At 35.1% G+C, this 15,640-nt stretch overlaps 1 protein-coding gene across 1 annotated transcript; it reads right to left on the bottom strand.

Moving 5' to 3' along the window:
- Positions 1-2,537: 2,537 nt before the first annotated feature.
- On the bottom strand, positions 2,538-14,804 carry LOC122606817 (putative transcription elongation factor SPT5 homolog 1). Its single transcript, XM_043779682.1, has 22 exons — positions 14,340-14,804; positions 9,176-9,414; positions 8,944-9,090; positions 8,348-8,509; positions 8,199-8,282; positions 7,502-7,572; positions 7,034-7,391; positions 6,784-6,939; positions 6,600-6,697; positions 6,476-6,524; positions 6,230-6,382; positions 6,016-6,159; positions 5,792-5,888; positions 5,519-5,680; positions 5,382-5,430; positions 5,210-5,304; positions 5,043-5,121; positions 3,935-3,989; positions 3,731-3,848; positions 3,497-3,640; positions 3,246-3,346; positions 2,538-3,135 (listed from the first exon to the last, which is right to left on the bottom strand). The coding sequence occupies exons 1-22, from the start codon at positions 14,665-14,667 to the stop codon at positions 2,887-2,889; spliced, it is 3,138 nt and encodes a 1,045-aa protein (XP_043635617.1). The 5' UTR covers positions 14,668-14,804; the 3' UTR covers positions 2,538-2,886.
- Between the last annotated feature and the right edge of the window lie 836 nt (positions 14,805-15,640).

Raw genomic sequence — 15,640 nt, 5'->3', positions numbered from 1 at the left:
CATCAATTTTTGTAATCTTCGATGTCAGGCCAACAGTAATACCCTTGGATGAATTCATACTCTCTTATCTAATTAAACTATGCAAATAAATAACCAAAATCAGCAAATAACACCACAAGCAGGAAACGAACAGAAAAGTCCTAACATCCTAATGGAAACCCTACTAGCAAATCAATCCCCTTAACAAGTTAACAAGGTCAACAAATCTAGCTAAACTATACAGTATACACAGGCAGCCGCGATCACGATGAGGGTAACAAATCAGAAGAGAGAAATAACTATTAGGGTTTAAAGACGATCAAAAAGAAGAAAAAGAAACCCTAAATCACTAAACAAAACCAAATACAGAAAAAATTAAGATTAAAGTGCAAAGATGACAACGATAATCTCAACTAGATACCATAATAGGTTTGTATTAATGATTTAAGACCATTTGTAATCAGTTGTTAGGTTACTTGGTTGCGCTTATGAGAGACATGTTCTCATGGTGCTAGTGGTAGAGGTTGTTGCTTTTTTGCATTGCTTGTAATTGTCAGGTAGACACTCAGTCTATCTGCCAGAACCTTATTGTTTTTTATCAATATATATAGGAAGGATTATTTTGTTAAAAAAAAAAAGTAAGAAAGGGAATAGAGGCGTTTGCAACGGCTAGTTGCATAGAAAGTGGTGCGTGAAGGGGCGTCCAAAATCGAACGGTGAGAGTGTGAGACATTTGTTTTGACCGGAACGCCTCTAGGGGCGGTGTACTAGGCGTTCCTGACGCTTTTTGGGCATTCCTTGGGAAGGTGACGCCTCACTCCGTTCGGCCTTAGAGCGGTTTGTTGCCTTGAAACTCTATTTGGTATTTATTGATACGAGCAATAGTATCCGCGTAATGCGGCGGTGAGATGGTCATAGGAGGTGATAAGTCATAGAGTGATAAGTCATAGAGTGTGATAGCCAAATGCCTTAGTTGTACAGGCTCCGTACCCGGATATAAAGTTTCATCGAAAGTATATGGAATGACATCTCTAATGAATTAACATGACCCATACAATTTTTATACTTTATCGGTATGGTTTTTGAGATAAAAGATTTTTAATTAATTAGAGAAATAAAATGATTTATGGGGGAGAGAAAAAAATGAGTAGTTGAGATTTGAGAAGAGAGAAAAAAATGAGTGGTTAAGATTTAAGGGTATTATAAGTATATTAGGTAAAGATATTTAAATTAATGAATAAAGGAGAGTAATTTAGGTTGTTCAAATCATCTTTTGAGATTTTTAAAAGAGTTAAATGTTTTATAAGATAGTATAAAAATATAGATATAGATAGAATAATTATTAGTATACTTACAAGCACGCCATATTAATTTCAAATGTATATCGTGGTTCCATACCTCTTTAGAACCCTCTGGTCAATGTTTTAAATACCGGTATTTTAATCATACTGGAGTTGTTCTCGTGAGGCAGGTATACCGGTATTACACGGTATTTTGTAAATACTGGCCGGTATTTTGTATAGCCTAGATATAATATATTTTTCTTGAAATTTAACATAATATCTGTAACAAACCTGTTGTTCTTCACATGAAATACGTATAGGCTACTTTTGACCATATAACAAGATACAAGATTCATACTTTACTTTAATAAACTAACATATACGTGTATATAACAAGATTCAATAAGATATACCTTAATAGTCTTATATTCCAGCAAAAAAATATGAAATACCTTAATAAGTTAAAAAAAAATTGGCTCGAAATTCATACTTTAATTTAACAAGATTCTAAAGAAATTCATAAAGAATGAGACTTAGTTAATAATTTAGCTAATTAAAGTAAATTTCGTATAATATAGAAACTTAATAAAGAAAAATTACCTTAATAAGTTGATAATTTAGGTGGTGGTGGTTTACAACTCGGAAGAGGTGGTGGTGGCGATTGAAATTTAAGGAATTAAGGGTTGTATGATGTGTGTTAATTTAAGTGGTGGCTGATGATATTGTTGACAATTAGGGTATGTTAATTTAAGGGTATGTTAATAAGTTTTTTTAGGGTATGTTTTTGTATAGTGTGTGTTAATTTAGATCGGTGGTTGGTGATATATTGATATCCCCTTTCTTTAATTTTTTTTAAAGTAAAGATGATTACCGCCGATATTATCTTACCGGTATCACCGGTATTTACATGGGGCGATATAATCAAAATACCATTTGTAAAATACCGGGATACCATCCGGAATCCGGTATTCCGGACAATACTGGCCGATACATACAGGTTTTTAAAACATTGCCTATGGTTGTTGGTAAAGTAAATAAGAGTTGTGTGTAATAAACCGAAAGTGGAATGATTAGCTGTGTGTTCAAATAAACAATGTTTGTTTCATATTTTCTGAGGTTGCACGAATTTATAATGTATATGAAGTTTCTTTGGCATGGTCAGGTCAAGGTCTTGATAATCATGGTGCAAAACACAAGAAGCAGTGATGTCATAACGACTACAAATTACAACAATCGTATGTCACACAATAGTGATGCCGGACATCAAACGAAAAATAATTGAACGGACTGATTTAGATATAGAATTGGAGTTTTAAAACGCCAATACAAAAAGAACATGAGTATCAAATGTCTGGACCAACATAGGGCTGATTTTTGATAGTAACTCATATTTCCAATATTCATCCGTCCCTTAATATTTTCATTATTCATCCATCCCTTCTTATTTTCAATATTCGTCCATTCCATGTTACGGCACCCCCATGTGATGACACCGAAGAACACAGTGCTCACACCGTTGAAAAGACCACTCAAGATTATCAAACTTACTTGACCAGGTTTCTTAAGCTCAAACAAACAAATCCATAATAATGTACATACTTTAGTTTACAAGAGTCTCAAAACTTTATGATAAATGTGCTAGCTTGGCTAAAATGACCATATCTAATATCTTCACATCAAGAGTGTCATCCACCTTAACAATTCCATCTGTGCCATCAACACCAATCAGCTTCCCAGTGGCCCCACGCTGAGCTCCACCCATTATCTTAATCTTGTCCGACTTCCTCGGCACCACCACCTCTATCTCGCTTGGGTTGGCAGTGATGACATCACCATTTCCACTCGAACCAAGAGCTACTCGACAAGCACCGTCCTAAAAGAACATAAAAAGATGATTATTATAAGAAAAAGAATTATAGATGTTGCACCTAAGGTTTACAATGACCAGGTACCAAACTTGCAGTTCTCTAAGAGATTACATACCAGAAGCACTTCTCGGATGACACCAACGGTAGCATCTTCGCCTGATCTGCGTAAATTTACCAATATATCTGGCAGGAACCAAGGTCCATCATTATCTCCACCTGCAAAAACCACCAAAACCACCCAATACCGTTTCAATAATGTAATAAGGAACATCATTACAGCAAAATACATAATATATAGTAGCATATTCTTTGCAGTTATCAGAAACTTAGGCAAAACACAAAAAAGTACTACAAGTTAAAACCCACCTACTACAGGTGACATCATATCCAAACCACCACCGCCAGGAGTCATTGGTTGGCCACCAGGAGTACCAGGTAAGAACGTTGAACTTGGTGTCATAGGTGGCTGTCCACCAGGCGTTGATGGTAAGTAAGGGCTTGGAGCATTGGCTGTAGTAACATAAGATATATTGGTTTAGCAATAACATTTCCTCAGCAAATCAAAAAGATTTATGATTAAGAGGTGAACGTATAGATTACCATAGGCAGGGGTAGTATCTCTTGGTGTGCCAGCTTCATTGTAACTCCCACCAGGAGTGTTAGCCCATCCTGAACCAGGAGTTGGTGCTTCATATGCTCTTGGACGGGGACTTCCAGGCTGCATGTAAGACAAAGAGATATACCGTTAATGATGCAGAATTTAAATTTGAATTCGTCCACCTTTAGAGGGTCCAAAGTGTTTACCTGGTACTGTGGACTAGTTCCCCAAGAACCAGGGTTTCCATCTTCCCAGGAATCCCTATAAACAGACAAAATATATAGCTTAGTACTACTACTAACCCATCACATCACATATACACCAGTCGTTGAGTATGTACGTGTCTGTAACATTAACATGTCAACACTTAGAGCTGGCATATCGTGTCCGACACGACACGCTAAGACACAAACACGATAGGGTTAAACACGAACACGATAGCTAATCGTGTCAGTTTTTCCAAACACGGACACGACATGATTTTTAACAGGTTACACGACAAGGTTACACGACAAGGGACCTGTTAAGAGACTTGTTAAAAGTTACACGATAAGGGACCTGATAACGTATCTTATCGTGTCTTAACGTATCCTTGACGTGTCTTTAGCAGGTCTTTAACGTGTCTTTAATAGGTCTTTAACATGTCCATATATATACTACTTGTCTTATCGTGTCATATCGTGTCTTAACAGGTCCGGAACTGTTAAGACACGAAACACGTTAAGGCCAAACACGAAAAAACCAGGTCGTGTCGTGTCGTGCTAACAGGTCCGTGTCGGAAATTGCTAGCTCTATCAAAACAGATCTATCAACACTGATTTCCATCAAAATAAACAAGGTCACGAAGACTCCGAACATTAAAAAAAAGTGGTAAAAATGCATAATACATTATTACTTGAAGGCAACATGAGCATGATGTCTAGCTTGGGTAATAGGAGAAAAGTATTTTCTTATGTGTCTAACAGATCACTTCAGTGTAAGATGCAACATATTTTAGAAAAGAGTTCTGCTTCTCACTGTATATGATAAATTGATAATGAATGTATTAGATGTGTATGATTACAAAACTACTTTTGAAAATATTAATGCAATTTCAGGATATAATGAATTAGGAGGTTTAAGGCATTAATAACATACATCAGATACTCTCAAACGTTATACCTTTAAGCATATTATATAGTTTATCCATTTTACCCTTTCGAAACAAAAGGTAATCCGAATTAATCCACCCACAGGTATTGCCACCTCTAACCAAACTGTATATAACCATCTGTGATTCTCTGGTGTTAACATTATAAATCATATATAACAGACCTTGGAGGACTCATTGGTGTGTATGGATTCCATGCCCTGTCACGCATAGGTGTCCTCATGCCATCGTGAATAGGTGTTGCTGGAAGAGTATTACAATACATTAATTTTAGAGGAAAAAAATGCACCCCTTTCACAAAATTCATGAGATGAGCTTTTGAAGAACCAACCTCCGGGATCTCTCATAGGGGTCATGTATGGATGAAGTGGGGTTCGTGAAGGATGCATAGGTGTCTCGCTTCCAGAGCCATACCTATGCGTGTCACTGGTAAAAGCATAAAACAGTGAGTAAATATATTCTTTTTATGACCAGCAATACAAAAAGGGCACGTCCAAACATACCGATACGGGGTCGTAACATTGACAGCATCAGAGATTTGATTGCGATCAACTGTAAAGAGACAAGGCCATATAAATGTAATGCGACAAACAGTAAACAATTCAAGAAAGTAAAGGGAAGAGACAAAAAAAAAACTTGCCTCTAATAACTCTCATTTGTGACTCTAACTCAACCCGAATAGATGTTCCACTGACATCGACAACACGCCCCTTGTATCCTTTGAAGGGACCCAACCGAATTTTTATCGATGTTCCAACTAAAGAATCTTTCCCCCTTCCACCACCTCTGTGCCTCCCACCAGCTACATTAATCAAAAATGCTAATTAGGGAACCCTAATTTCAATGTAAAAGAGCACAGCTGTGGTGAAAATAGCTTGTGTCTGTAAGTGCATCACATTAATGTAAAACATACGTAGTGGTGGACCTCCTCTTCCAGGAGATCTACCCGGAGAATTATGAAGATGAGTTGGAGTCCTAAGCTGAGCAGCTCTTGAAGCCAAAGGATTACCCTACATAAGATAATTTAAAACATAAAATTCAATCGAGCAAGAACATAGAATATATAAATAAGTGATCGACATATAAAGCAATAAGTAATGAAAGACAAAAGAGATCATGAAATTAAATAATCCATACATTTCTATCACCGTTAGCTCGAGAACCACCAACTAATACGCATGATTGGGACTTGGCACAAATAAATCCAGCATGCTCCAGATGGTGACGATCGTATATAAATAGCATCCCTTTATATATGTGTTCAACAGGACCTTGTCGTCCCTAACAAAAAAATCGATATAATTAATGCATATATAACACATTAGATCAACAGAAAGAATACAAGACTCACCTTGCATGGACCTTCCAGAACCTTAACTACATCTTTCACTGATACTGTGTTCTTATAGTAATCATGAGCAGATATTTTCCTATCAATCTTGTATTTAATGTCTCTCAACCTAACAAGTTGTACCTCTGCTCTATCTGCAACACCCTTCAGAACCTGTAGAGAAATAACACATTTAACAATCACGCATTAGATATGACAAGAGACAGTAATTTATATATGACAAGACGCTAACCTAAAAACACCAACCTGAAAAGCTTCACTGTCTACGCGTATGATTACACCAAAGTTCACATTACTGCACAAAATAAGAGAAACATAAGATACCGAAATTAAAAGTAAAAATTGGCAAAGCTTTGTAGAACGTAATTACTCCAGTTGGACAAGATCATGGAGCTCAAAATCCCCAATTTTGGTAATGCCAGATGTTACTTCAGAACTCTCCACAACATTATCAGAGAACACGCGTACCTGGAACAGCAAATAAGTCAGTAACAAACAGTATTTCTTTCATAAAAATGAAAAATAGAATTGAAAGTGATATCTTCACTACTTACAACTTCCTTGGTGGTATCTGACACTATGTTAACCACATGACCTTCAACTGTTACCACCATTCCAGTCACACCTTCTTGGGCACCAGAAACAACTTTTACATGATTCCCTTGCTCAAAGTACTTGCAGAGCTCTCTTTCACTTACAGCAAGAGTTCTCTGAAAGATGAAAGAAATGTGAATGTACTCAAAAAAAAAAAAAATTCATAAAAAACTTTATGACGAAGAATACAACTAAAACTGGTTTACTTACAGGAAGTCCCTCCTCACTCGGCTTAATATGAACAGTCCCTTCTTCGACTTTCTCCACCCATCCTTTCAAATTTTTAAGGTCCCCCTTGATAACGATAACCCTATCACCCTTCATAAAATGTCCTTTCTTTCTGTTTGCAAAGAGCGTAGATAAACTAGCAATATCACCATCCCCGTTCTCGCTAGGTTGCCGGAACTTTTCGAGTTCATCAAAACTTGGTTGTATATTCTGAGTGCTTATTGATTTCATGGAGACAGTCTTATATAAGAATCCGTCTTTAAACATCATGCCATTTATATTTTCAAAATAATCACCGGTCATTGGATCCCGCCTACGCTCAACGCGAATATGCATTTCTCTGGGCATAGAGTAAGGGTGAAGAAGATAAATAAATAAATAAGAGATGTTAAGAAAGCACAAAAAACACAACCTAGTATGATTAGATAATACTAGAGATTATTAACAGACCTAGCTTCATCAACATTCATAAAGCGCGGTGGAGGGGTAAATGTCTTCTTCTTCACAACATCCCTACCTTCCTGAAATGGCACTACCAATGAGTCATGAAAAGTTATTCTAAAATTCACTACATATTCAAATCCACTGAAGAAACTTCACATATAACTTGAAAATAACACTGATGCATATACTTATGTATGTGTCAATTTCAGTTATATTTTTCTCTTTAATGATTCAAACAAACAAAGTAAAAAAATACCTAATAAAGATTCAAGTCAAATGGGTAAAAAGTAGCTAAAGGCATATAATTATGCATATACCCGTCTATATAAGTTCATTAATGAAACTATGCTAGTACTTAGTAACATAAATATGATATAAAATTACTAATATATGACAAACTAATTATTTATACGGTAGTTCCACAAAGTATTTACTTATATGTTGTTTTCAGAAAAATGACATTCCACATCAGCTCAACCTGTTATTGTATAAATTTGATTCCCCTATTCTGCCACCTCTACTTAAATGGGTCATCGTGGAAAATATGTAAGTACTATTTCTGTCTGGCAAAACAATGATACCTTATTCTGGAATAGAAAATATATGCAAACTAACAGGGCAAGGATTGAATACATAATCTACAAACGCAACTGCATGGTAGATACATCAATCCAATTTCAGACCAAGGGCCTATTAGACATACCAATTTGTTTGCCAAGGCTTGTAAGTCGATCCTTGGTATTAACTTCACTGTAACTCTCTGTCTCACGTTATCAACATCCACAACCTACAAGAAAAGAAGCATGAATTTTCTATCGTGGCCTTACTAATCCCCAGTGATGGCCATTTTACCTTTGCAAGGTCCCCTTTGTAAGTCCCGATCTTCATTCTGACCCAAGTATCCCTGGAAAGATCGATCGCTTTGCTCTCAACTGATAGAACATCTGTCATTTCCTTTATAGGAACCAGTAAGATCTTGCTTCCAGTGTATATATTACGCATACCCTTGCAAGCCTGAGAGCTCGAAGTAATGTAAAAGTATCAGATTAGGGTTCTCTTATACTTCTTATTAGTGCATCTAAACAATATATATGTACAAATTCCAGGGATGTACCAGTTTAAATGTAACTAAAGGCTTGTGTCGATTCACTGTTTCATAAACCTCAACCAAGAAAAACGGCAGACCGCTTGTCAATTAGCAGGCTTTTTCGGATGGTTATCCCGTTAACAAATTTTATTATTTTAATAGAAAGAAGCATTTTCAAACTAGAAAATTCCAGCAACTTATTTCCCATTGACTAGCAAAGCCCCAAAATAAAATAAAGAAGTTGCTAAGAGAACTAAAAAGTATGAGTTGATAGAAAGTTGTTGTCTAGTAAACTCACTTTCTTGGATGCTTTCAGGTTTCAGTTTATTTATGCCCATAACAATTAGACCTAGCAATATACCTCTTTCACATGGGCTTCTTTATCTGCTTCAATGTAGATATAATTCTTCAAATGGTCAAGCGCAATAGCAGATCTGATCTGCAGCTCAGAACCTCTATCAATACATTTCTGCATTAAGCAAACAGCCACCTCTCTCTCATGACCGATCTAGCACATGAAAGAAAACAGTTGATCAATGAACTAGTTCCATACAATGATACTAAAACTAATGAAGATAAGCTTCATAGCATACCGCACATTTCACCATCCACAACTTTGGATCACGAACAGATGGCAAAAGAGCTTGCTGATCCACCTCTGTCGCATCATCGTCATCATATTCTGTACGAGTCCTACCAAACCTCTCCTGAATTATTCTCTCAAGTGCTTCAACATCTTCCTGGTCATCTTCACGTGAGAGCAGAGGACGATGATGCATCCTCCTTGCACCTTCTTCATCATGTGGATCAACTCTCTCATTAACTATAAAATCTGTAAGCCATAAACCCCATCAGCAACATGAAACACATAAGAAATCATATGTATTATAAAAATTGGAACAACCAGAATCAAATGGACTCAAATACATGTAGCATTCAAGAAGAGGTGTAAGAGTAAAAAATGAGAACTTAAAGCTTTTACAAAAACAAGATATCATTAACTGGATTCAAACTTTATGAAGAAATGGATCAGTATGATACATACTCAACTTCATAGTCACTTTTCGCCATGACAACAAAATTTTAAGACCTTAGTGTGATCTAAATGTTAGGGCAGAGAAGAAATAATCAGACTTGATACTATTGCCAATGAATATGAGATGGCTTGTCCCCATAATCACATTTTGCACATCATCATACGATTAAGGAACATCCCGGCAATATACATTAACGATTTATTCTCATTTGCCCTTCTCTGGAAAATGTATTTTTGGATTTATTTTTATTTACCATGGAAAAAAGTCAAGGTCGAAAATTGAAAATATATTACATTTAATGATTAAAAACAAAACACAAAATGAGTTTTAGGATAAAATTAAATTCATAATATATATATAAATGTATAATGAGTGTAAAAATAACCAATTTAAATAAACTACTTTCGTAGATGAATGAGGTCAGAAAGTTTTATACAAATTTGAAACTCTCGCCTACGTTCAAGAGGTCATATAAGCTACATGAGATAAAAAGTTTGATAAGATTTAAGAATAGCCTTAAGACATAGGTAGTCATTAGATGAATCTACAAGTATAGAATAATAATCATAGCTTGAAAGTCAGACGTTGTATGAAAAAATACAAAATAAAATTTCTTAACTTTAATTATAAAAAAACAAAACACAAAATGAGTTTTAGGATAAAGTTCAATCAAAATATATAAATTAATAATGAGTGTAAGGATTTAATTAACTACTTTAGTGAATTAGTGAGGTCAGAAAGTTTTATACAAATTTGTAACTTTCGCCTACGTTCAAGAAGTCAAATAAGCTACAAGAGATAAAAGGTGTGATATGTTTTAAGAATAGCCTTAAGACAGTCATTAGATGAATCTATAAGTATAGGAAATTGAACATAGCTTGAAAGTCAAACGTTGTATGAAAAAATATGATTACATTTAATGCCGAGGCTACCAATCAGGGTAATGTACAGTTTAGCTAACAAACATCAAAACTTTTTATTTCTTAGTTTTTCTTGTAGTATACAGTATACTAAATCATTCTGTGATTTCTGATAAGTGCAGCAATAATAAGAACATGGTAATAAATGCCAAACCACATTGTGAGAAAGAAAGTGATTATACAAAAGGTGGGTGATACTTATAGGTGAAGTGAAACACCATAGCATAAGTGTGTGATCGTCCTTATCTTTGGATAAAGAGACTTACCAATTCTACCTATATTTCATTAGGTCATTATTTAATGTATGGGCCAATTTGCCTTACAAGTGCATAAAATATGCCAATTATGTCCACTAAAATCGTTAACATTCATTTTTTGTTGCAACTAAACATGATTGTTTAGACTACAAAAGATGCACCAACGTGTTCGAGAAAGACCTGAAGCATCATTACCTAGAAAGGATATCAAGTGTTGACCACAAAAAAAAAAAAAAAAAAAAAAAAAAAAAAAGAAAAAAGAAGAAGAAAACCAATTACACCAACTGATACAAAAGAGGCGGCAATGATAGAAAACAAGAAGTTAGTATTGACTTGCTGGGAATTCAGTTGGGTAAAATAATTTGAACACCTATTATCCATCCAAATTCACAAGACGTTATATTTTGGAAAGATGGTAGGGGGCGGAGGTGGTGTACACAACAACTGTTATTTGGGATTGTATTCGAACTCATCAACAAAAAATTCCTTGGGTTGAAATGGTGTGGTTTCCTCATTGTATTCCTAGGCATTCTTTTTTAGTCGGGTTAATTATGAAAAGGAAAGTGAAGACTCAAGATAAGCTTAAGCAATGGGACGTTAGCGGCGCGACAAACTTGAATTTGATTTGCTGTCCTCTTTGCAAAGGTGGACCTGATTCTCATGAACATACTTTCTTTGAATGTGCTTATGCGTTGCAGGTGTGGAACTTGGTTAAGCCTCTTGCTATGATGCAACACGTTTCTTGCAAATGGACGGACATTGTTGATCATTTGCTCATTAAAGGACACCAGAATGTAGCGAGGTTAGTAATTGGCAAACTTCTCGTATCTGCTACAGCCTACTTTGTATGGCAGGAAAGGAACAACAGATTGTTTACCTCAAATGAAAGACAGGTTGCTCAATTACGGGATGTTATTGTTACAACGGTGAGACTCAAACTGGTTACCTTGAAATTCAAGAGGAAGACTAAAGGGCTGGGTATACTTGATCTTTGGAAGCTTCCAGCCTCGTAGACTTGCTGAGCGTGAAGCTAGTGCACTATAGTGTATAGAATTATTATATAATTTTGATTATAGGTTTCTGGTTCTGCTAATTGTTTGTAGCGTGTTTCACATACATACGGGGCTGTCGTATGTATGAATTAGTGTGATACTCTGTCATACTACTTGTATTAACTGTTTTTGGGTGATATAAAAGCTTACCGGGGTTCAAGGTTGTAAATAACGTTCGGCGGTCACTCGGCGGTCGACCACCTTTAAGGTTAAATCTCATTTCGCGGAGTTATAACGGCGTTATAACGGAGACTATAAAATATAAAGGAATTTATATAAATAATATATATATTAGCAATATCCTAACAAAATTAGTCAAAAAAATGTCTTTTGATCGTTATATGACCGTTAAGCTCCGTTAAATCCGTTATTTGACCGTTAAATTCTGTTATTTGACCGTTAAATTCCGTTATAAAGGCCGTTAAGACCGTTAAATCCGTTATAACGGCCGTTAAATCCTCAGACCTTTAAATTTACCCTCCAACCCCCTTAACGTAACGCTAGACCTCCGTTACCGTTATAACGGCTGTTAAGGCTGTTATTTACAACACTGCCGGGGTTTAAAATCCCCTTTACCCAAAAAAAAAAATTCAATTGGGTAAAAGTACACTAAGCCTCTGGATAGGTCAAAGAGGTATATTATACTTAATAACGCATGGTATGCTTGTCTATTGGTAATGATATATGTTAAGAATCGAAAATGCAATAATGCATATTATTGTTGTACGCTGGGTAACTAGTGTAATACAATTCAATCCAATTCAGCCACATTAATTTATCCGTAAACAAAACTTATTATATCTAATCCAATATTGAAGGGGTTGTTTAGTTGTAAAAAATACTTTTCTAACTAAACCTATAACTTAAAAATTGCTTCTTTTTCATATGTATACATAGTTTTCACGCATTTTCTATTTCAGAAACGGAAAACTCATAGGGCATGTTTGTTGAGAGCTTTTTGGGAGCTTTAGCTTTTAATTTTGAACAATAAGCTCCTATTGAATTTTTGTTTGGATGTAACTAGCTTTAGCTTTTATTTGAAAGAAAAAGTTCCAAAATGAAACGCTACTTGAAGTGGCTTTCAGGAGCTTTTAGTTTGGATGAAGTTTTTACTTTTAAAAAATTACACAAATACCTCTTAAAGTTGCAGTTATAGCTACCATACCAAACACCTCAAAAAAATAGAAGTCTAGCTAACAACATCGCCTTAAAACCTACAGCTTACAACTACAACTACTTTTGTCAAAATACCCATAATGGTATACAAGCTTTAGAATAAAAACACGTAACTTCATTGTCTAGTGATTTAAAAAGATATATCCTAGTTAGGGATATATCTTTAATCATTAGGGCTGGCTTTAGTCTGTAGCTGAAATTGGTGAGAAACTGAGAATACAGATTGGAAATGGCCTTCAGATTAGAATAGGTTTATACCGGCGATTGAAGTTCCTATCTTATCAAACTCACCAAATGCATGTATGTGGAGAGACCGCAATGGTCTTGTTCATGATTTGTCGGTTTATTGGCTTGGCAGCATCTTTGACCTAGGGCAGATCCGGTTTATTGGACTGATATTGTTTGGTTTGCAGGTGGTATTCCTAAACATGCATTTATCTTATGGCTTGCTTTTCTTAAAAAGCTCAAGACGCAAGATCGAATGCAATTATGGGACATGCAAGGAAGAGATCTTAGTTCACTCAGATATTCCCTTTGTAATATTCAACAGGATTCGCATGAACATTTGTTCTTTGATTGCCAATATTCAACTCAAGTTTGGTTCTTAGTGAAGTTCAAGGCTGGACTTGGGAATGTGAATTCGAATTGGGATGAAACTCCAGGTTATTCAAGAACAAAAAGATGCTCCGAAAGCAGTTAAGTGATGCTATTATTGCAACTGTCAGACTTGGTAAATGACGTTTCAGTTCAGAAGGAGAAATCATATGGATCGATGGCTTGAAGAATGGAGGATTCCGACTTCTTTATTTCTTTCTAATTAATATCGTGTTTACTATCTGTTAGGCTTTGTTTATCTAGAGCTAGTTGGTTGTTTTGATTTTTTGTAAGCACAATGGTGCTTGGTACACTTTTTGTTAAAGTCAACTAGGTACTCTGCCTCGGCGCCTATTTTTATTGTTGAATGAAATAACTTGGGTAATCCATTTACCTAAAAAAAAAAAAGATATATCCTAACTTTAAAACGCATTTAGTTGCAAATTCAGAAAACAAGATTTTTCCATGTAGAGAACTATATAGATGAGTTTTCCGAGGAATAGTTATATAATAGTTATATGTCGGAAAATGGAGTTTATATTTCCAATTTTTTGAAAAAATAAAATTTGAACAAGTTTTCTGTATCGATGTTTTCCTAATCTTTCTAGAAAACACAGATGGTTTTCTTCAGCAACCACACCCCTAGTGTAACTAAACGCAACCTAATAATAATGGGAGGGAAAAAAGGAGATGTAATGAAACAAAAGAAGAGGCGGCTAACCATCTTCGGCGCCGCTATCGTCTTCGTCTTCCTCATCAGAATCAACATCAGCTTCAAGTTCGAAGAAACCAGCACCAGAAGGCGCCTTCTTTGATGCTTTGCCACCGCCACCTCGACGACTACGTCCGCCGCCGTAATCCTCATCATCTTCATCCTCCTCCTCATCATCGTATGCTTCTTCTTCTTCTTCATCAGCAACATCATCAAAAAAATTTGAAGAGGATCTCCTTCTCTTACGGCTGTTGTTACCATAATCCTCCTCATCGTCATCAACTGCGTAATCTTCTTCTTCTACGTCGTCATCGTATTCGTTTCTCCGGCGCGACATAATAATTATTATTATTTGTATTTATGAAAGAAAGAGGGGAAATTTGATTTTGGGGGTTCTCAGATTTGATAGAAATACTACTAATGCAATCCCAGATTTCTAATCTTGACAACCGGTTACTACCTAGTTTTGTTTTGCGTTAGAATGGGGCTTACAAACAAACAAACCCTAGAACTTGTGTCACAACCGACATTTTATGATTAATTTTTTAAAATATCTTATTATTATTATACTATTATTATACACTAGTTCTAATACTCGTATTATATATGTTGTACAGTAATTAAAAAAGAGTTTGGTTATGTAACGAAAATTGTGATAACATCATCATTATTAAAGAAAAACTTATATGGTATTATTTGGAATTTTCTTATTAATTATTATTTATATCTATATCTATACTTTTATATCTATATCTATGCTATCTTATAAAACATTTTGCTATTTTTGAAAATCTCAATTTATGACTTGAAGTACTTAAAATACCTCTGTCTTTGTTTACTAATTTAAACATCCTTAGTTAATATACCTATAATAGCATTAAATCTCAACCGCTTATTTTTTTCTCTCTCCTTAAATCTCAATCACTCATTTTTTTCTCTCTCCTCCATAAATCATTTTATTCATCTATTTCATTCAAAAAAATTTATCTCAAAAACCGTATATCAATAAATTATAAAAATTGTATGGGTGTTCTTAAAATTTCATACTCTTTCATTAGAAATGTTATTCGATATACTTATGACGAATTTTTAAATGTGAGGGCAGAGTCCATACGAATAAAGCATTTGGCTATCACACTCTATGACTTATCACCTCTTATGACCTATCACCCCTATCATCTCATCGCCACAATGCGCGAGCACTTTCCCTCGTTTATTATAAATAATTTATGATCATATTTAATTAAATTTTGATTTTTAATTCCTCCTGATAAAAAATATCTTCACTTTTAAAGATTTTAAATTTTAAT

The sequence above is a fragment of the Erigeron canadensis genome, chromosome 7 (genome assembly GCF_010389155.1).
Source record: "Erigeron canadensis isolate Cc75 chromosome 7, C_canadensis_v1, whole genome shotgun sequence".
Taxonomy (NCBI): Eukaryota; Viridiplantae; Streptophyta; class Magnoliopsida; order Asterales; family Asteraceae; genus Erigeron; species Erigeron canadensis.
Note: the sequence above shows the minus strand (reverse complement) of the source record. Positions and strands in the feature narration are given on the sequence as shown.

Coding starts and splice junctions, on each gene's coding strand:
- LOC122606817 (XM_043779682.1), bottom strand. CDS start 14,667: ATGTCGCGCCGGAGAAACGAATACGATGACGACGTAGAAGAAGAAGAT. Junction 5,431..5,518: donor ACAAATGAGAGTTATTAGAG/GCAAGTTTTTTT, acceptor GTCTCTTTACAG/TTGATCGCAATCAAATCTCT. Junction 3,849..3,934: donor GAACTAGTCCACAGTACCAG/GTAAACACTTTG, acceptor TCTTACATGCAG/CCTGGAAGTCCCCGTCCAAG.